The sequence below is a fragment of the Leptonotus elevatus genome, chromosome 19 (assembly GCF_054856555.1).
Source record: "Leptonotus elevatus isolate MCC_2025b chromosome 19, RoL_Lele_1.0, whole genome shotgun sequence".
Taxonomy (NCBI): Eukaryota; Metazoa; Chordata; class Actinopteri; order Syngnathiformes; family Syngnathidae; genus Leptonotus; species Leptonotus elevatus.
In genome coordinates this window covers 9,879,042-9,900,363 of record NC_141257.1, presented here as the reverse complement: position 1 = coordinate 9,900,363, position 21,322 = coordinate 9,879,042, and the positions used below count along the sequence as shown (strand labels likewise).

At 37.7% G+C, this 21,322-nt stretch overlaps 2 protein-coding genes across 8 annotated transcripts in view; one reads left to right on the top strand and one right to left on the bottom strand.

Moving 5' to 3' along the window:
* The window catches only part of LOC147157851 (inactive phospholipase C-like protein 2), a 44,373-nt gene that overhangs the window by 11,474 nt on the left and 11,577 nt on the right, over positions 1 to 21,322 (bottom strand). The window contains exon 3 of the mRNA XM_086062892.1: positions 12,073 to 12,524. Within this exon, the coding sequence (XP_085919018.1) occupies positions 12,073 to 12,393 (321 nt within the window). The 5' untranslated portion in view covers positions 12,394 to 12,524. The remainder of the gene's footprint in view (positions 1 to 12,072; positions 12,525 to 21,322) is intronic.
* On the top strand, positions 14,900 to 21,095 carry dazl (deleted in azoospermia-like). 7 transcript variants are annotated; one of them, XM_086063389.1, is made up of 11 exons: positions 14,952 to 15,019; positions 16,653 to 16,809; positions 16,903 to 17,025; positions 17,164 to 17,255; positions 17,356 to 17,407; positions 17,501 to 17,561; positions 17,624 to 17,838; positions 19,570 to 19,647; positions 19,724 to 19,780; positions 19,946 to 20,015; positions 20,099 to 21,095. In XM_086063389.1, the coding sequence occupies exons 3-10, from the start codon at positions 16,951 to 16,953 to the stop codon at positions 19,985 to 19,987; spliced, it is 672 nt and encodes a 223-aa protein (XP_085919515.1). In that variant the 5' UTR covers positions 14,952 to 15,019; positions 16,653 to 16,809; positions 16,903 to 16,950; the 3' UTR covers positions 19,988 to 20,015; positions 20,099 to 21,095. The 7 variants fall into 7 exon arrangements, with proteins under 7 accessions (XP_085919514.1, XP_085919517.1, XP_085919512.1 ...); XM_086063388.1 differs by lacking the exon at positions 16,653 to 16,809 and having other exon boundaries at positions 14,900 to 15,019; positions 16,951 to 17,025; XM_086063391.1 differs by lacking the exon at positions 16,653 to 16,809 and having other exon boundaries at positions 14,917 to 15,019; positions 17,648 to 17,790.

Below are 21,322 nucleotides of genomic sequence, written 5' to 3'. Positions count from 1 at the left end.
TAGGAGAAGAAGAGAACTCATTCATGTGCGGCGCATGAATGAGCATGTGAAAGAAAGGGAACATAATTCACAGAAAATGGAAGGTTTTCCTGTCGAGCGAAAGGAAGCACGCCGTCTAACCATCACAAATCCTCCAGGAATCGCCTCATTAAGGACACAGAAGTGCTCTGAATGGTGATTGCTTTCCTTCCCCCTTATAGCTATTTTGTGATGACACAGGGAGGCGGCCATCTAAAAATACGCTTCATGCCTTTGGGCTGTGATACTTGCACTAAGGGGGGCTTCTTTGGAGATAAATAGTACTTTATTTTATTTGCTACTTCCTGTTTGCGATGAACATTTTAACACGACTCGTCAGGGAGTTACTTAATTGTGCATATCATATAATATTTAAAAAACGCTGTTCCACAACTTCAAAGAACCTATTTTACTAAAAGCGCCGAATGTGAATTAAAAATGTTCCTCAGTACACACTCGGGACGGGACAATAAGACCTTAAGGACCACAGTCTATTCAGTTTCGTGCGTTCACACACTCACAGTTGTAACTAATCTAAGTGCAGCTTGTGGACGCGGTAAAATGACGATGAAAAATAAGACATTCCGAAAATGGACCGAACCGTGCGCCACAAATTGAGGAATCACTCTTAAAATTGCTGGATTAAAAGTAACTCAAATAGTGTGAAATGTTTACACCTTAAAATACTGGGTCAAAAATAGGACTGGCCCACTAACAATTTAAAACAACCTTGGGTTGTTTTAACCCCCCAAAAATGGATTGTTTTGTACAAAAAAAATGGTTCTATACAAAACTGAGAATGTTGGGTCAAATTGACCCAAGGTAGTGTGTCTACCCAATTTTTGACCCAAATTGGGTTGTTTATGACCCAGCAGTTTTAAAAGGTCCAAAAGGAACCAAATCACTGCTGGGTTATTCATACCCAGTTCATTGGGTTGAGGATTTGACACAGCCTATTTGGGTCAAGATTTTTAACCTAACTAGGGGTAAAAACTACCCATACTGATGAGTTAAAGCTATCAAGAATCAGTATAGTAGTGGTCTACTTAACTTCAGTACACAACAAAATCCAAACATCAACCCAATCTACTGGGTCAGGATCATTAACTCGTTAACTGCCATTGACGGCTTTAGACGTCAAAAATTCATTTTAACTATTTCTATTAGTTTAACATTTTCCCCACTTTTGTTAACAAGAGTATGAAAACTTAGAAAAAGGTTTGTATTGTACATTTAGAGTAGATATCAAATTTGTGATTAATCGTGAGTTAACTAGTGAAGTTATTAAAACTTTTAATCGCCTGATGACCTAATTTTGAATATTTTCTTTTTTTGAAAAAAGATTTAAAAAAAAAAAAGAAGTGGAAAAACATTTTAAACTAATAGAAATAGTTTAAAGTGAATTTTTGACGTCTATAGCCGTCAATGGCAGTGAATGAGTTAACCTAACCTTGGGTAAAAGTAACCCAATCTCCTCAAAATCTACAGCTACCACCTGGGTTAGGAAAACAACCCAACAATGGCTCGGCCTCTATTATACACACTTCCTCTCCCTCACATACAGTGGCAAGCAAAGGAGATTGATGATAGCATCAATCAATCCATCTTTTTGTTTGTGTGTTCTGTGTGGACATTATGCATAATGGACGCTGTGTGAATTCATCAGCACTGGTTTTGCATGATCTGTTAAGACAAATAACACACATTGAAACACGCCTGATTAACAGTCAGCCAATTGACAAAAACTCCCATTGAGGCCCAGAGAGTACACTTTTCCTCCTCGTGAGCCTTTTATCCGCAAAGATCCAATTATCGCACATGTACAGGCCGTCGTGTACGACCACAAATTAATTATGCTCCCAAAGTAATAAGGGGGCAAATTCACCTACAAGTAGATACTGACTGAAATGCAAATGATCTCTTTGACATATAGGAACAAAAGAGATTTTTTGAATGGATCAGAGGGTTCACGCCACATGCCTGATCCACTTTGATTATGTTCAGCAATAACATGGTCTCAATGGTCCGATTCTCACAAAAGGCTGACGTTAAAAAATTGCAGCTTGCGCTTCGAGAACAGGAAGTGGTGGGAACATTGACAAGCTGTGAGCGATGTGACAACGCAGAAAGAAGGAAAGTGAGAAAGAAAGAAAAGAAAGTCATAACGGCGGTACTGAATTTTACTTCAACTTTTAAAGGTCCCCCTTCCATCATAATCCAATTTTTCCCACTGTTTTATGCATATTATGTCAAAATATTCAAATGACAATTCCCGCAGTCACAGCATGTGCAGGAAACATGGAAACAACAGTTACCAACAGGTGGAAGGGGAAGCCTGGCGGGTCACCTTTCAGGGCCCTTAATTTCTTAGACGGAGGGAAAGGGGGGGGGGGGGGGGGGCACAGTATGAATGTGGAAAAATAAGTCTGACATATTTTGGATGAATATTCATTTGCATGCAGTAGCCTTGGAAAAACAATCATTTTTCAAGTACATGCCCAATGTACCCTATAAAAAAATTATCAATGATTCATAAAAAATGTTTGCAGGGTCCTTAGTAAAGTCATGTGCCCCAACGCTTCCTCTTGATTGTGACTAATAAACGCAACCTAAATACTGTCAAATGAAACGTGATGCAAATAACAATATACTCAGTTACATGTAAATATAGTACACTACTATCGCTCTACTTAAAAGGGACATTTCCAAAGTTGAATGAAAAGAAAATCTTGTGAGATTTCATCTCAGTGAGCAGGAAGGGATTTGACTTTTATTTTTATTTTATTTTTTTGGTCCGTCACCTCAGAGAGATGCCAGCAGTGGTAAAGTAGTAACAGTGTGATGATAACCATGAAACTAGAAATTGAATTTATCATGACACAGCAAAACTGCTCAATCCAATACGGATTCAACGTCATTATGATAAGATAATGGAATTTATATAGCGCTAAATCAGCTTTTGTTTTAAGTTTTCAGTACACAGTATGTAATAGTGACAGAGTACATTTCGAGTCTATTTAATTTTTCAATTGAATCAATCGTGACTGCTTATGAACGGCTATTTTTTTCATTTCCTGATTTCCAATCCGAGATTGCTGTAAATACCGATGGGTGATTGTCATTGCAATGAGATTACTTCCCATGCCAGAATGGTTGAGTGTGGCACATGGACACACAGTCAGCGTGGGGATGGAGTGAAAGAGAAATGGGCATGACTTGAAGGGATTACGTTTAGTGACCAGTCACACACCAGACAACGCAGGAAAAAACAAAAACGGAAGGAAAAATCAGCAATAGAAAACTGTCTGTTAGACGATGACATCATTGCTTACTGTTTGTTATGCCCCTGCACGAACCTGAGCGCTCATTAGCCAGCCGACAGGCATTATTGCATGACACATCGCACGTCATATTAATCTGTAGGCTTACACTGACGCTTGCGTTATTAATTTCACTTGTCAAAATGTCAGTTGGAATGTAAATTGTCCGGGAAATGTTTTAAACGAGTTTGCACGATGTTGTCAACAACCAGTAGAACGCGGCCATTCGGGATACCGAAACATTTGCCCACAGGGAACATTTTGTCCCTGCTCGCAATATAATAGTAATACTTAGAAGGCCTTTAAGATTGAACTCGGAGCAGATAAAATGCAATTTGATTGTAATAGACATTAGAAAGATTAAATCTATTCCCAGGATCTCTCTCATTTTGAAAAGCATAACAATTTTCATATTTGCCAATTAATATCTTCCAGAGAGTATTAACTCATTCACTGCCATTGACGGCTATAGAGGTCAAAAATTCATTTTGAACCATTTCTATTAGTTTAACTTTTTTTTTCTCACTTGTTAACAAGAGTATGAAAACCTAGAAGAAAATTATTGTACATTTAGAACATATATAAAATTTGTGATTAATTGTGAGTTAACTATTGAAGTCATGCGATTGATTACAATTACAAATTTGAATCGCCTGACGCCCCTAATTTTTTATAATCTTTTCTTTTTAAAAAAGAAAAGATTATTAAAAAAAAAAAAAGTTTACATAATAGAAATAGTTCAAATGAATTTTTGGCGTTTATAGCCGTCAATGGCAGTGAATGAGTTAAGAAACGTATATAAAGCTACACTACACTAGTTGCAAGCTCCAAACTAATGTGCAACAAATAAAAATGAAGATTTCTTAAAAGCAATTTAAATTGTATATTGTTCCAAGGTGTTAGCTTTCTGCTAATTAGTTTTCATACAAAATACTCTCAATCAATTTTCTGTAGTCCTAATTCAGGTCAAAGGTAAACTGGAACATATCCTCAAAAAACTACAGATAGACCAATATTTTGTTTTATTTTTCCAGAACCGATACCGATTATTAGTACTCATACTCAGTTCTCAGTAAAATGGAAAATATTGGTGTCAATAAAATAAAAAAACCTCTTAATTTTGCTGAAATTTCTTTATACACTTACTGAACTTGCAAAATGTCTACGCTTTTTATGACATGATTCTTAGTTTTTATACCCTAGTTTTAAACATAAAAAATAACTCGAATGTTAAACTTAAAAAAAAATAAATAAATAAAAGTAAATACATAGTTCCATGCTGTTGAGAAAAACAAACCTCTTATCGGCTGTCAGATTTATTTATTTTTATGTCCAAAATGCTAACTATCGCCGCCCAATAATAGTAATGTCATAACTCTATAAAATGTAGAGAATGAAACATTTTTGTTTTTACATTAATGGACATTGTTCTGCTACTTCTGGTGTGCGCGTTTTGGCCACTTGGGGCAGTATAATGCAAACGTACAGATAGTGATATCATAATATTACAAACATGAATCATTCTTAAAAGGCCATTTTCATTGTTCCATTTCTCAAACACCAGCAATTCTTTGATGCAGCGCTGTAAATGACGACGTTAAAAAAACAAAAAGACAAAACGGTGAACGGTCTGAGATTAAGTGGGGCTTTGCAGCACTCGTGCAATTGAACAGTCAATCAGTTGATTGGAAGGATAAGCGGCCGTTGCACCACTTTCTGGTGAAGTGTGTCACGACTGTCGAAGTACGTAGAGGTCGGGAAGTACTTGTGGTGGTTCTGCGCGCGCAAATAATACCCGACAGAAAATGTGGTGAGCGCTCTCACAGTAACTGAGCTGACTGATGAGAAACGTGTCAGTTAACAGACGCACGCCGATATATTATTGTTTACCGAAAGTGATCAAAACCACAAAAGAAAAAGACAAATGACACCACTTACTAGAAGTGATCAAGGTGTAGAGTGCAAAGAACTGCTTGAGTTTCATATGAGGATTAAACACCGTTTGAAACGTAGGAAAAGGAAACAATTTGCAAAGCATTTTGGCATAATGCACTCTAAAAAATGCTGGTTTGTTTTCCTAACCCGCTCGCTTGGTAGCTATGGATTTTGAGCGGATTTACTTGCTTCTACACCAAAATCATCAAAGCAAACCTTACTTTCCCCAAAGTGGTTTACACAATGTTGAAAGAAAAAAAAATCTTGTTAGGAAGCCGAATTAAAATTCAAGGTGGTTAGTACAGATCCTATTCCAACCTCTGATTGATTAGTTCATCGATCACCCCACGACTTTTGCTGCTACACTGCATCTCTCCTCACCCGTCCACCTCTTTGGATTCTAAACGTGAGCACGTTCGTGCAAGCAAATCACTTCATGTGAAGCATACAGACATCTTCATCGCCGCGTTTCGGCTCTTTGAAGGGATAATAATAACCCCGTGGGAAGGTGATGTTAAATGCGCTGGCATCTAACGTCAGAAGTCAGGTAGTGATCAGGGTTGTAATCCGCTCCTGGTTTTGAGCTGATCATATATCAGCTGTGTTGGAGAAGGGAAACATCCAAAACCTGCAGGACTTCTGCCCTCCAGGATCGGAGTTTGACACCTATGCTCTAAAAATTCCGCAGTGATCGCTTGGACTATCCCTGGCGCAATCGCAGTACGGCAAGTGATGAGGAGGTACATACGGTATTGCATTGTGGTTAGCAAATAAAAAGCCATTTGAAACAGACTTGTAAAAATAAAAATAAATCACAGGAGCCACAAATCTGATTTTCTTCTAATTTCAAAAATTTAAAATATATATTTCTGCAGTTGGCTCATTTGAAGCGATGTCAGCGCAGCCGCCATATTGGATGTGGCCATCGTATTATCCATAAAATCAGCAAGGCCAAGGAATATTCAAAAACTGAGTTAGAACGACGTAATACAATCATAATGGAAGTTAACGACGCATCTTCACAAATCACTTCACTTTGCCACATCCAACATGGCGCCGCCGGTGTTGATGTACTAACTCATTCACTGCCATTGAGCCCCTATCAAAAAATCTTTTTAAGTATTTCTATTAGTTTAACTTTTTTTTCCCCACTTTTGTTCACAAGAGTATGAAATCCTATAAGTTTTTTTTTTTTGTGTGTGAAAAGATTATTAACTCTTTGACTGCCAGACGTTTTCAGAAAAGGGATGCAGTCAGTGCCAGCCGATTTAAGCATTTTGACTGATCTTTCAAGGTCCACAGAAAATGTTCTGTTTGGACTATGGACATACATTTGGACATACTACCAAATGAAAGATTGAACTTTCATCTTTCATCAGAAAAAAAAAGTTTGTTTCTACCTTATTCCGTTCTTTAGTAATTAACAATAGAAAATGGTTAGTTTCACCCGATTTCGCTTGTTTTGGACCAAAATACGGAGAAATCAAGCTTTTAGTGAAACGATATTATTTCATGCACTCTAGTGAATTTTACACTTCTTTTTGTCCATGAATGATGCCACAAACACCTAAATAGTGCTTTACTTCTATAAAACACTACCACCAAGAATGAAAAAGTGTTTTTTGATAGCAAAATAAGTTTATTTACATTCAACAGTGTAACAATTTGACAACAATTTGGCAAACTATTTACAAATGTGTGCAACTGTGGTGCTATTTACAATTATGTGGATGTTTCAACGACAGTTTTTCTTTTTGTGAAACACTCCCCTGCGTGCAAGGAGACGCAACATGATTTGCACAACAGTTTCACTGCGATTGCCTCTTCGCGTGCAGAAGCTCCACTTTCTTGCAGGCCGTTTTTTCCGGGGAATAGCAAGTATATACTGCAGTGTGCGTTGCCATAAAGTCTAATATCAGGATCATGTTACGGTTACGTTACGGTGGTGTTACGTCTGGCTTCCTCATGTCCTTCAGTTGCTATACCGGGTGGTAAGAGATGTTCTGATCCATCTTATCCACTCCATTCATGGTGGCATCGTAGTCCAGAACCAGTGTCTTCTCCGTGATCAGACTGTACCCGCTCCTCCGATGAATATGCATTGGACTCGGGGTACTCTTCATTGTCCGACAAAATGTCCGCTTGTGCAGCTACGGCGTTAGCAGCGCTAGCCGGTGAAGCTTTATGACGTGAGAATAAAGGCAGCGTCCAACTGTGGCGTCAACCTCGGGATTCACCACCATCATCATCATCATCAATGTGCATTGGTCGATGCTTTTCGACAACTCTCCTTCGCCTGATCGAATCTCCGCTTGTACAGAAGTACCCGGTCGGTTGTGCTGCGTGTTTTCCGGCGTTAGCAGCGCTAGCCGCGCTAGCCGGTGAGGCTTACTACGTGATCATAACGGTCGCGTCAAGGCTTCCAACTTTGGCATCAAGCTCGGAGTCATCATCATCGTCGACATCAATGCGCTTTTTAGTATTGATCGATGCTTTCCGTCTTTGAAAAAAATGCTCAAGCGTGAGCTGCTTGCAACCGGTTGCTTGATCAGCCATTGTTGCATGATCAGCCATGTCTCCTCAACACTCTAGCTCCGCCTCACATCTTCTACTGACGCCCACGGTGGGCGGGCCACCCAACCTTGTGCAAAGAGAGTCATCGCTGCCATCTAGGGGCCAAAACGAGTCATTATACTAACTAGATCTGCCTGATACTTTCAGCACAGCTGCCCAAGGCTTTCATCCACCCGTTTCCAAAAAAAATAAAAAATAACATAGTGAACGTCTTTTAACGTCCTCGGCGCCCTTCCGTAGGTTTATACTAAACGTTTTATAACGTTTATGGCGGTCAAAGAGTTAAAAATTAGGGGCGTCAGGCGATATTTAATTTTTTTATTGTAATTAATCGCATGACTTCAATAGTTAACTCACGATTAATCACTAATTCTAAATCTGTTCTAAATGTACAAAACAATTTCTAGGTTTTCATACTCTTGTTAACAAAAGTTAAACTAATAGAAATAGTTCAAATGAATTTTTGACGTCTATAGCCGTCAATGGCAGTGAATGAGTTAAAAAGGCATCTATGTATATGTACTGTAAATATTTTCGACAGTTATATTTGCTAGCGGTTGTTGCCATTCAGGTATTTCAAGTTACAACTGTGCCGATTTTTTTTTTTTTCTATGTCTTGAGTTGTGAGCAAACATTTCACTGGTGGTTTTATGGCGCTTGTGTGTGTGAGTGCCAAGTGGAAAAGAGGTCCACAGTGACAGTGAATTGTCATCCCTGAATGCGGATGACTTAACAGCGACGTTGCAACATGAACTATGTGAGGAAATTGGCCAACTGTCCAGTTTCCTGCCGTGTTGCGACTCACACACATGAAACAAGAAGTGAGGCTGCAGACCTCCACTAAGAACCGCATTTTTATGAGAGAGTAAAAATATTGTTAAGTCTTTGTGTTTTGCTGTTTGAGCATATCATGTTTAAAACGCAGGCTAGATTGATGACATCACCGAGATGATGAAACAATGCGTTACAACAATAACGTGAGGCCACAATAGAAGTTCCACTGACAAGAATGCCACAATCAGCTGGATTCCGCGGCAGGTCTTTACTGGTTGCCGTGGTGACGCTGAACGCTAAATTACTTCTGGCTGAGACCAGAATTATGCCCTTTGAAATCTGCTGTTCCCCGCCTAAAGGAACATACCTTCAATCACATCCATTTTATGATAAATGAGCAAGACGAAACCGCCTGATGCAGTTATAGCCTGCTAAATACATTTTTGTTTACAAAAAAAGGGATGTGTTATTTCCTGGATCGATGATAAGGGAAACGATTAATACATAAAAGAATGTTGTTGTTTTTATGAAGTGGCATTTCCATGCTAATGTTGTGTTGAACTGAATTGTTGGATTTCTTTGGAATACAAACTGTTGAAGACTAAATCAACAGCACTTTTGCTTGTTTTGCCCAAATGTGCGCTCAGTTTTGCTTCAACGGGCGATTGCTAACAATCGTGCGTCAGTTTTGCTTCAACGGGCGATTGCTAACAATTGTGTAATCAATTATCAACATAGTACCGAAAAGAAAAGACTCAAGACAAAATTTGGACATAGATGTATATAAGTTGGTTATGGTTTTTTCTACCTTGGTGAAAGATTTGCAACAGTTAACATTTTGCTCTAGTAGTCTAGCATTTAGTCAATTAGCCTTTTCTAAAATATAAAAATATAAAACGAAAACAATATAACGCTTTCATTTTTTATTATTTAAAAAGGGAGGTAAAGTCAAAAATGATCTTTACAATATGTTCTATGCTCCCCCACTAGTCCAAACATGCTATTGCGTTTGTGGAATATGAATTAAGTAGCAAAATCCACCAGTTTTTTTCAACCTCAGGGGGCGGCCATTTTGTCACTTGCTATCAACTGAAACATCACAGTTGCTCAGGTAACAACCAATCACGGCCCACTTATTTTCAGAGTTTGGTCATGTGACTTTCACAAGCTGAGCTGAGTTACTGTGATGTCATTTTCAGTCGACAGCAAGTTACAAAATGGCCGCCCCATGAGATGGATAAAAAGAGGTGCATTTTGTTGCTTATTGCAATATTAATCAGAAAAGTTTAGACTAGTGGGGCCGCAAGAAAAATTTTGGTTTGACATCTTCAAAATTCAAGTTATTTACTGTACTTTCCAGAACTGGAAAAACTTCTTCTTCTTTTTTTATGACACGTGGTCTAATGAATCATTTAAATCCAAAACAAACATGTCACGCTGCTGAAAATAAACATTACCGTTGGTGAAGTCAATAATGATGTCTTAAGAGGCGGTCGCTTTGGAGACCAACAGCAAAAGAGCGATCAATACAGAACCAAAAGTAGGCGAGGACAACGTCAGGGGAGAAGACTTATCGATTAGATGCGCTATAACCAGCGGCGGGGTTCAAATGTTGCTTCGGTCCAAACCACCACACAACTTCTTAAAGAACATTTGCACATCAGAGAAGTGAAATCTGAGATAAACAGAAAAGGAGTTTGGAAGTCTGTAATAGCCACGCCACGAGGCAGAGTGATGACTTCGCACTGCAGCAGGTGGTTCCGTTTCTTCGCCTCCTCTCTCGTCAGTCGAGCGCCGAGTGGCATCGCCTGGTGTTATCTTGCGGCCAGAACATAACATGCCAATTCCAAAGTAATAAAACGCATAGCGCCTTTTAGCGTACGCCTTACGCACAATATACATATGACATCATCCCCTACTTCCTCTCCAGCTGGCGTGGTCAAATAACGTGAAGAGGAACAAGAAAAACGGAAGTAGATGCTCACCGGCCACAACATTAGGTACACCTACGTGACCTCGCGAGTTTCACCCTACGTGACCTTGAGTTTAACGTATTCGGCAGTGATGAAGACCGTAATGCTAATTTTTGACTGAGCTTTAGCTAAACCCATGAGTTTAAGTCCCACTGAGATGTGACGCTAATGCTATGCGAAAGAATCACAGTACAGTTCAGTTGTATGTAACTTTGTAATCTTTGAGAACTGTTTCTCTTCAATTATTTTGAACATTTAGGTACAATTTTCATTTACTGGATTTGAACTAATTCACTGCCATTGACGCTATAGACGTCAAAAATTCATTTGAACTATTTCTATTAGTTTAAAATGTTTCCCACTTTTGTTAACAAGAGTATGAAAACCTAGATGTTTTTTTATTGTATTAGAACAGATATAAAATTTGTGGTTAATTGTGACGTAACTAAAGAAGACATGCGATTAATTACGATTAAAAATGGTAATCGCCTGACGCCCCTAATTTTTAATGATATTTAAAAAATAAAAAGATTATTAAAAAAATTGGAAACAAATAATTACAATTCTTTTAGATTTTTTTTTAAAAAGAAACAATTATTAAAAATTAGGGGTGTCCGGCGATTAAATTTTAACCGCATGACTTTAGTAGTTAACTCGCGATTAACCCACACAATTTTAGATCTGTTCTAAATGTACAAAAAAACAACAACTAGGTTTTCATACTCTTGTTAACAAAAGTGGGAAAAAAAATGTTAAACTAATAGAAATAGTTCAAATGAATTTATGACGTCTATAGCCGTCAATGGCAGTGAATGAGTTGGTCGCGATAACTTGGAGAGCTAATTATTTTTTCAAGTAAATTGAAACGTTTGGTAACATCTGACTTAGCACAGCATCACTGAAAGCTTTTTTTTCCCACATTGCTGAAAGCTACGACGACGTTTTCTGTGACACTCAATGCCTACCATTATTCTAGTTAGAAATGTATTGGATAGTAATGGATTGTGTGGTAAAACTTAGAAGGGGAAAAAAATTGTGATTCCCAACCACTTGTGCACGAGTGTTGTGTGAGAGCATCATGTGTGCTGTAAAAAATTGGTCCAGTTTAGCTTGATGACACTTAAAAATAAAAATAAACGTCATTTACAACAAATAATGTACAGTAGCTTTGTTTATAAGCTGTGCCAAGTGATACGCAAAACAATTAAATTATCTTCCTCTAGATGGCAGAAGGTTAATAATTAACGTCCACTTTTTGTGGCATTTTTGTTTGGTAGTGTACCACGTGATTTCTCAAATGTAAAATTAGAGTCCATTTACAAAGTGTCAATTTCCGTGCCATGCAAATATGCCCGACAACTTTTCATCTCACATTAGGCTGTTGTGTTTTCAACTTGTAGCTTGCTACTAACCTAAAAAAGCTTCTTCTTTTTTCATTTTTTTTTTCAAGACAAGCTGCCTTGCAGAAACTGGCCTACCTTAATGAGACTGCTGCGTCGAGGGATCGATTTAGTGGCCGAATCCAAGCCCTCCCACGTCGGGGATTCGCAGCTGGACCCCCTATGCAGCCTCCTCGCCGGCTCTGTCGGGTTGCAGCCGCCGTTTGACACCGGCTCGTCTCCTCGGCGCGACTCGGGGCTCCCCGCGGCTCCACCTGGCGCTGCAGCGGCAACAGCGGATACAGAAGCAGCAACCGGTGGACCGACGCGCTTGCTCTGGCCCAATTCGGCCATGGCGACTCCGACGTTGGCTTCACAGGTCCCTCTGCGAGGAGACATGCACACAAGCTGCACATGCATGGGAACGTGCCATGGTGGTAAAGGAAGGCAGCCGGCTACTGTGAGCTCAGGAAACTTCTCCCTTTCTCTCTCACACCCTGCTTCTCTTAACGCCTCCCTCCTTCACGCACGCGGAGTGGGCATGGCACAACCTTAAATAAATAAATAAATAAAAGACAGAAGGGGGGGGGGGGGGGGTCAACAAGTGAATGACAGCAGGAATCCACGCACCTCCCAGACATGCGCTGCCAATCCGCATCACATCCACATCACAGCTGGATAGAAATGTCTGCTCAGTAAACAAGTCCTAATAATTTAACAAAATAACAAAAAATACAAGATAATAATAAAAAAAAAACGTATTTAGATTATTATTATTTGATTACAGTTCGTCCCCACTAATCTCCCCAATTATTATTATAATTATTAGTTATAGTAGTAGTACAACTAGTAACCTATTAATATTAAATGATATAGACATTTTATTAAGAATAATGTCAACCCCTTGACCCTGAAACAGATAAACCGTAGAAAAAAAAATAGATGGATTTTTCTAAAACATGGATTTCACTATTACCACTATACGTACGTCAACTTGTGGCATCAGCAGTAGTAGTATACATCTTGTAACGGTACTAATAGTAGTAGTTATAAATTGCTTATACATAAATTTAAAATGTAAGTAATAATGTCAATTTCATAACGATGATAATGATTAATATTTAAATCTCACAACCCTGAACCAGATAAGCATTAGAGAGAATAGATGGCTGGATGGTTATTTCTAAAATACTACAATAATTATGATTATGGATTTCCTACTTATGCTGTACTACTAGGCCTCCTCCTAGTATTACTGCAGCTGCTGCTACTACTGTTATAAATATTAATAACAATAGAGGTTCGCACATCTACTGCCCAGTTCTGAGGTTGTGGGTTCGAATCTGGGTTACGGTCTCTCTGTGTGTGGTTACCATGTGTCCCTGTGCTTGTGTGGGTTTTCTCCAGGTACTTTTCAGGTTCATTATTAGGTGTGAATGCTTTATATATTACTATGCCTCTTGCCTATGTCATCTGGGATCTCCATTACATAAAATTATAAATTTTCTCCTGGTACTGCAGCTTCCTCGCACGTTCCAAAAATGCATATTTTAGGTGATTTAAAGACTTTGATGGATGTGAATTGAATTTGATGTGAATGGTTCCAAATCCAACGTTTGTTTCAAGCAAATGTTTAAATGTCAGCTCCTCTGAAGTTCTGAGCTGCCACTTGTTTATTCCAAAGAAGCTTCAGGAAATTGCTGTCATGCTGTTAAAACAACACTTTAATATTTTATTTGAAAAACAAAAACAAAAAACGTTTTAAATGCATGAGATCAACAAAAAAACTAAATCCTGTCCTAATGCATTGGCAAAGGCCTGCTGAGTGGCTTGCATGAAAAAATTTCATGCAATGTGCTTGGGGTTTTTTCAGCCGTCATCATGACCACCGCTTTTGCTGGTACATTCAGGGGAAATTATTATGATGCATTGCTTGTGGATGGATGCCAAGGCAGCCCCCCTCAAGGGTAAATGCCAGACAAAATGAAATGAAAATCTCCCCTTTTTTTTGCTCCCTGACTAAAACTTTGTACACAACAGTCACAAGATAAAGTGCACCTGCAGAATCTAATGAGATATAATTCAGTTGTATCAGCGAGTCTGCCTTACAAAGAAAACAATGCTCACATTTTGATCCTCACGATATATCGAGCTGCATTTCATCATGCATTGTGTACATGACATGCTAGACAAGTGCACACAAAAATAACCCTGCAGTTAATGCACATACAAAACGACATCGAATTTATGAGCACCTGCAATAAAATTAATCACCAGCTAAATGTAATCGTAGCTTTGTCTTTTGTCTTTGTTTACAATAATTTTATAGCCTATAATGTGAGGGAGATGATGCAATTGCTTTACTGAGATGGGAAAACACATTGCCTGCACCACAAAGGATGACTGCTCAATAACAGCAGCATACGAGCAGCACCAACTCTTAACATGTTTAAAACGTCGTTATCATTGGCTAAAATGTAATGAACATGAGCCAGACGCATGTTATAATTTAACGCACACGCAAAAGACGCAGCAACGTTTAGACTTAATGGTATGTTACAGGTATTGGTTATAAAGTGTGCTAATGTACTGCATTAAAATAATGCGTTTGACAAAAAATATTATTGTGCAGAAAACAAATCTTGATTGTGCACTCGAGTCTAAAAATCCCAAGCAAGCTATCGTTGGAAAAAGTAGCCTGCTGCCACCTAGCGTTTAAATCGGAAACGCAAAGATATTCAATCGTCGAACTTTATCCCAAAAATAACCAATAAAGTTAGTTAGTCATCTCAGTTTTACTCATTAATAATAACTTTGGTAAGACTGCAAAGGGGCTCAATATGGATTTAAATGTCGTATGCATTTTTAAGATCTAAACATATGAAGTCTGATTGGCTGTTAGCTTGGTCACATGATCGCGAAGGGGGCGTTTTCGTACGTTTTCCCTAAGTGAAGCATACTGTAGTTGGGCAAAAAACGGAAAAAAGCGCGCTACTTACTTTTCCCATCAGGCCGTAGACGTGGGGTTTTTAATCGTTTTAAAATGGTAAGTTTTTAAGTAACACGATACACCTATCTGTTTTGTTCAGATGTAAATATATCAATGCAATTGTTAGGTTGATTTTCCATTACTTGAACCCTATCACAGTCAGTGGTTGTTTTTTTGTGTGCAAATTAGCGTACCTCGTTCAAGCGGCCAAGCTAGCTGCGAAAAAAAATAGCTGCATTAATAAAACATGCTCAACATACTTGCGCGCTTGTGCTATAACATTAGGTTGCGTTCTTGATTTTTGCATCAACCTTTTTTTTCCAAGCTTTTTTGAGTGGTTGGAGTGGGCGTACATAGTATTTATTATCTGCACGTCTTTCCGCCATTTCCCTCCTGACGTTCTATGTTATGGGGCGAAATTTCGACGTCGTCACGTATTTCACAAGATGGTTAGGTAACGTAACGTCAGTCGCTTTAAATAGTAACTGAGAAACTCCGTACGTGTTCACGTTTATGGCATAACTTAGCAAACCATTTAGTGGCACCCGTGTGTACTTCTTAGCACAAACAAAATTGCCTTTATCACCATATTTATGATCAAAGATCAAAAAGCATTTATTGCTGATGACCAATATCACAGGCTGTCTGTTTCAAGAAACATGGCCTAATATATAATTATTTGATACAGTAATAACAATAATGCATTGGATTTATAGTCGCAGCGCAATGAAGAAAGATACAACGGTATCATTTTGAAAAGGAAAATACGAACTATATTTAGTTTTTGAATCATGAACATGTCGAATTTCGTTTCAAAATGTCACCATTACGGCAAGTTGGCAACATTGAATACAAGACCTACAGGTAGAGGTTAACATTCCATCCATCCATTCTCTGTATGCTGACCCTCACGATAGGATCATGCCCAAATATAGGAGCCAAAATCCTGTACAATGAGTGTGGCAAGATTTACCAAAAATATCAAGTCTGTCAAAATGCTGTTGCTAACCTGAGTATAATGCACCAAGAGTTTTGAAAATCGGATGATTGGTTCTGGAGATTTTTGTGTGTGTCTTGATATCACCTATAAAATTTATCTTGTCAAAAATACGCCTTCAATTTTAAATTAAAGTAAAGTTGTGTAACTTGATTATATCAGACATCAGATATTAAATCTTGAAAAAGCATAGGACTCACTAATGCCAAAAATTTGAGCGGTTCTCCCATTCGATACCTCAAAATTACTGTGGCCTCAAATGGCATCAGTTGCTCTCAAATGGAATATTATTCGTCAGAAGAGTAATGTGGCCAAGTAGTCATCCTTTTTTTGGGTGAATTTATTGCTGAAGGATTTTAGAAAAGTGTTTATTCCATGTCCCATGTTTTTTTTTAAGAAGAAAGAAAGAAAGATGGCAGCCACTTGTCATTTGGCTACTTAAATTATTCAATTAAAATGTATTACACTTAAAAAAAAAAATCAAGATTAAGCCCTGTTAAGAAACAAACCAAAGTTAAACATCAAATGCAAACACATTGTAACAACTGAACTAGTTAAAAATGTATTGTACTACAGTTATGTACTGAACATGAGGTGAACAATACTGGATTAAAAAACAACAACATTTGTGACATCATCAGTTAATCAAACTTCATTTATAAAGTGCTTTTTCTTCTTTTCTTTTTTTTAAAGCAACTCAATGCTTTACATAAAATGAAGCCCCTCCTGCCACTCGTCATGTGTTTTTGAGATGTTTCACGCAAATGCCACTAGAGGGCGCCCACTAGTGGTACTTAAACCACACTGAGTGATAATCATTGCTGAAACAAATATTGAATCACACTATCTGGTGGGATATTTTAATATAATAAACTACACAATTTCACATTTTATACTACATCATTTTCTCATATGTTGTTAACTGACAATGTTTTCTTGGTAGGACACTCATAGTTTAAGGAGCAGCAACCGCAATTTTGTTTCCTATCAGATGGCCAACGGTTACGTTCTGCCGGAGGGGAGAGTGACTCCCAACGCCATATTTGTTGGCGGGATCGACACCAGGGTTAGGATCTGTGACCTTCACTACAAATAGTAGTAACTGTTGAATGCACTTGCCACAATGTGGTCAATGTACATGAAACATTGAAGATGGTTGACTAAATTTGGATTTTCTAACTTGGAATTTTCTTCCAACTTTTAGGCTAGTGCCAACGAAATGAGGGAATTCTTTTCGGTATTTGGTACAGTCAAGGAAGTGAAAATCATCACATACCGCGGAGGACTCAGCAAGGGGTGCATTTTCTGTTATACGTGTACTTGGTTCAAGCTCTTGCTTTCAATATTGTATATTAGTCTTGAATTTGTTGATGTAACATTTTGTTTTTTCTTCCAGCTACGGGTTTGTGTACTTTACTGAAGATGTCAACATCAAGTCAATTATTACCGTAAGTACACATGAAGTAAAAAAAAAAAAAAAAAAAAAAAAAAACACATATTTGAGTGTTGTTGTGTAAACCAGATTTTGTTTGTTTCCATAGCAATATATCTTTTGGAAAGGAAAGGCACTCAAGATAGGCCCCGCAATCATCAAGCAAAGGGGTATGTATTTAGAGTGCAGCATCTTCGTGCCATTATAGAAGGTTGCATATTACTTCTGTCAGCTTCGCGATGGCTCCTGCCTCCAGGTACTACTACTAGACTACCGCGACTGTTGAGAACTGAGCCTTGGATGAGCCCCACTCAGTATTTCTGCTGCAATTGCTGCTCACCCAATGGATGCATGCCCCAAACTGCACCCTTTGTTAATGATGGCAACCAATACTATCCAGTAAGACAAGCACCCACTTGCACAGTTTACAGGCGCACTGACAATCAGGTAACGTTTATGCATAGCCCCTCCCGTATAATTCAAGTCATCAACTATGGAGGACCAAAACTGCCCAAATTAAAAAATAAAACAAAGGAATGAATACAAGTGAAAATAAAAATGGATGTCAATTATATAATTCAAAAATGAAATACAAAAAAATAAATATAAATGGAAATAAAAACAACAATATCTCCATAAATAAAAGTAAAAATAAATACAAAAATATAAAATGAGATAATAAAAAAAGTGGAAATACAAAAATAAATATATAAATGGAATTAAATATTAATCAATAAATAAAATCGCTCTGCTCTCACATTTATTTATTTTTAATGCTGCAGACGCCTCATTTGAATAACATTTTGTTATTCAAATGAAGGGGTGGTCCTAAGCATGTCCTGGGTTGGACTCAGCCGTTGCAAACTGCTTTTCGGTGGTTGAGTGAGCGGATCGGCGAACAAGGAAATCTCGACTGCTTGCATGGAAAGCTCCAGCAATGGACAACTATCTTGTCCACTGTCACAGAACTTGTTGTCGAGCAACTCGTCGCAAGTCATTTGAATAACATTTCGTCCGGACAGAGTGTCTGCGGCATGAAATAAATAAATGTGAGAGCAGGGCGTTTTTATTTCTTGATTGATATTTAATTTTATTTATATATTAATTTTAGAATTTATTTTCACATTTATTTATATATACAATTTTTTGTAGAATTATTATTATTATTTTTTTTTTAGATATTTAATTATATTTATATATTAAATTTAGAATTTATTTCCACATTTATTTTTATATATTTATTTTTTTTATCTTGTTTTTTTTATTTATTTAATTTTACTTTATTTATTTATGGATATATATATATATACATATTTTATATTTGTTTTTATTTTCCCTTTAATTTATTAATTAATTAATTAATTTATTTTATTTCTGGCAGTTTTGGTTCTCCATAATCAATTGCCAGATTCTCGGATGTCTCGGAAAGATTATTGAAAATGTTCAACAAATCATTTGCTACGTTGACTTCCCCTTCGTTGCTGTAGTCATAGCAAACACTGTACGTACATTTTTGATCATCTGTCCTTGAAGCTTTTTCCTTCTAGCACAGATTAACAACTAATTGATTATCAAATTAATCTATAATTCTTTTTGATAATTGATGAATCGTTTAGAAAGCTTTTATGATTTAAAATTGCCCACATTCTCAGAATTTCAGCTCCTTATTAGTAAATATTCTCTGATTTCTCTCTTCCTTCATGAAAGTGGACTGATCTTTGTTTTGAACCAAAATAAAACAATTGCTTTTACTTTGGAAAACAATGACCAGCATTTTGACCTATTTTCCTCACATAACAGACCAAACAAGTAACTGAATCAAAATTCTCATTTGAAATCATGCCCTGGTTTTGAAAAAAGAGATGGAAAATCCAATTTTAAAAAAAAATCAGATTCATCAATTAATCAAAAAATAATAATTGCCAGATTCATCGATTACTGAAATAATTGATAGTTGCAGCCCTAAATTTAACCTGAACATTCTGGTCACAAGTTTTTCCAACCTCATCCATAACTATTTTGAAAATCAATTAATTGCTTAGCGAGAGTTCTCCAGATCCTTGCAATTTAAGCCTCCATCAGCAAATATTGTCTTTTTGTTATATGTTGTACAATAACTAATATCTAATCCGAATTGGGGTTAAAGGATGTATATTTTACCATCCACTCTTATGTTAGGAGACGTACTCCTATGCCCGAGTTGGAAGTTTTGTGCCACAGATGCCAGTGAATGCTCAGAATGGGTACACCTACCAGGTACAATTGATTTGTTCGCTCTAGCCTACCAGCTGTCCGTTTGTCCTGTCAAGACATTTGGCTCTGTCCCCGACAGACACATTACACCGTGCCCTACGTGACAACTGACTTTAGAACACAGCCTGGCAATCAGGTGAGTACATACAAGTGAGAACTATTATTATTATGTTAAGTTGTGAAACTCCTGCAATGTGTATTTGTACCACTAGATGGCGGTCAAATCTCACTGCTTTGTACTGTGAAAATATGCAAGCCACCCTCCAGACGAGATTTATTAAATTGCGTTGTTCTTTTTTAGAGTGTGGAATGTGACATTCAGGCCACGCTTACTGTGGTGTAGTTCACGCAGTTTCCGACCCCCCCACCAGGTAATACACCACTTCAGATTTTTGTTTTCACATGCCGGTGAAGACAATAATCCAAGTGTGTTTTCTGCCCTCTTCTCTCAAAGGCTTACAGGACATCAGGATACGGATAAGACGACACTCCGACTTCACCCGGCTGCCACAATTTTAATCACATTTTCTTTCCTCCATTCTCTTGGCTTCTGAGGCCAATTTTAATTTATTTTCTGTTCCCATCACAGTCACTTTAACCCACAAACCTCAAAATGCTTTTAAAGTGTAAACATTACTGAGGAAGGGTCACGAGGAAGAGCGGCACGCTCTCATACCAGTTTGGTAATTACCCAACCAAAGTCTTTTAAGATCACCTTTTGTACATTTTTTATATATTTTATGTGTAATTTTTCATTTTTTAAAATACTGAGTTGGGTCTTTTTTTGTAAGGCAGAGGCTCCCTATACCCCCCCCCCCAACCCCCCAAAAACACACCAAAAAATGATGTATATCTGGTAACAATCCCTTGATAGCAGTCTATTTACAAACAAAGTAACACTTTGGCTATTCTTATTTAGTTCTTATGCCCACGTTTACTTTGTTCTTTAATTTGATTTGACATCGGGTGAAGGTGAGCGCATTGGTTAGGCAACAATCACATTTTCACTTTATCATATAGCTTTCACGAGTCAATTTGATTGAAGTTTAAAAATGCCTTGAAACTGCGCTGACAACAAAGGACTTTGGTTTCAAGTGCTTTAAAGTTAACATTTGCATGACTCATCGGTTTACTTAAGTTTGAAGATTTATCCAGATACGTCATTTTCATTATTACACTTAGTAATGTTGAAAACCAACATTGCCTCATTTGTTTTGCACATTTGGTGGATTTTGTGTTTATTGCGTTTGTCTGAATTCTTATATCTTGGTGTTGGTTGTATGTTTAAGGCTATTCAGGTCTTGTGCGCCCCCCAAAAAGAAGCGGGAAAAAAACCTAGTTAGTGACCTATACTGTTAGTGTTTTATTCAGGGAGCCTGGACATTGTACTGTTCATTTTTGTGGTGTTCTTTGTTGTTTGGTTAAACAAAATAAAGTATTTAAAAGTTCAACTGTGGTGTCTTGGCAGATTTGTCTTCCCTAGCAACAGCTTCCATCATCTTGCTTTTAGTGGGTTGTTGTCACTGTCTACTGGTGTGACTGGGGCTCCCCAGGGTGCTGCGACCACCTGCCTCCAGTCAGACACATAAATTATGAATAGGTCTGGATTGCTGCTTATGAAATATGAATTTATATTTTAAAAAAAAAAGGTGTGTGTGGGGGGGGGGGGGGTACTTTG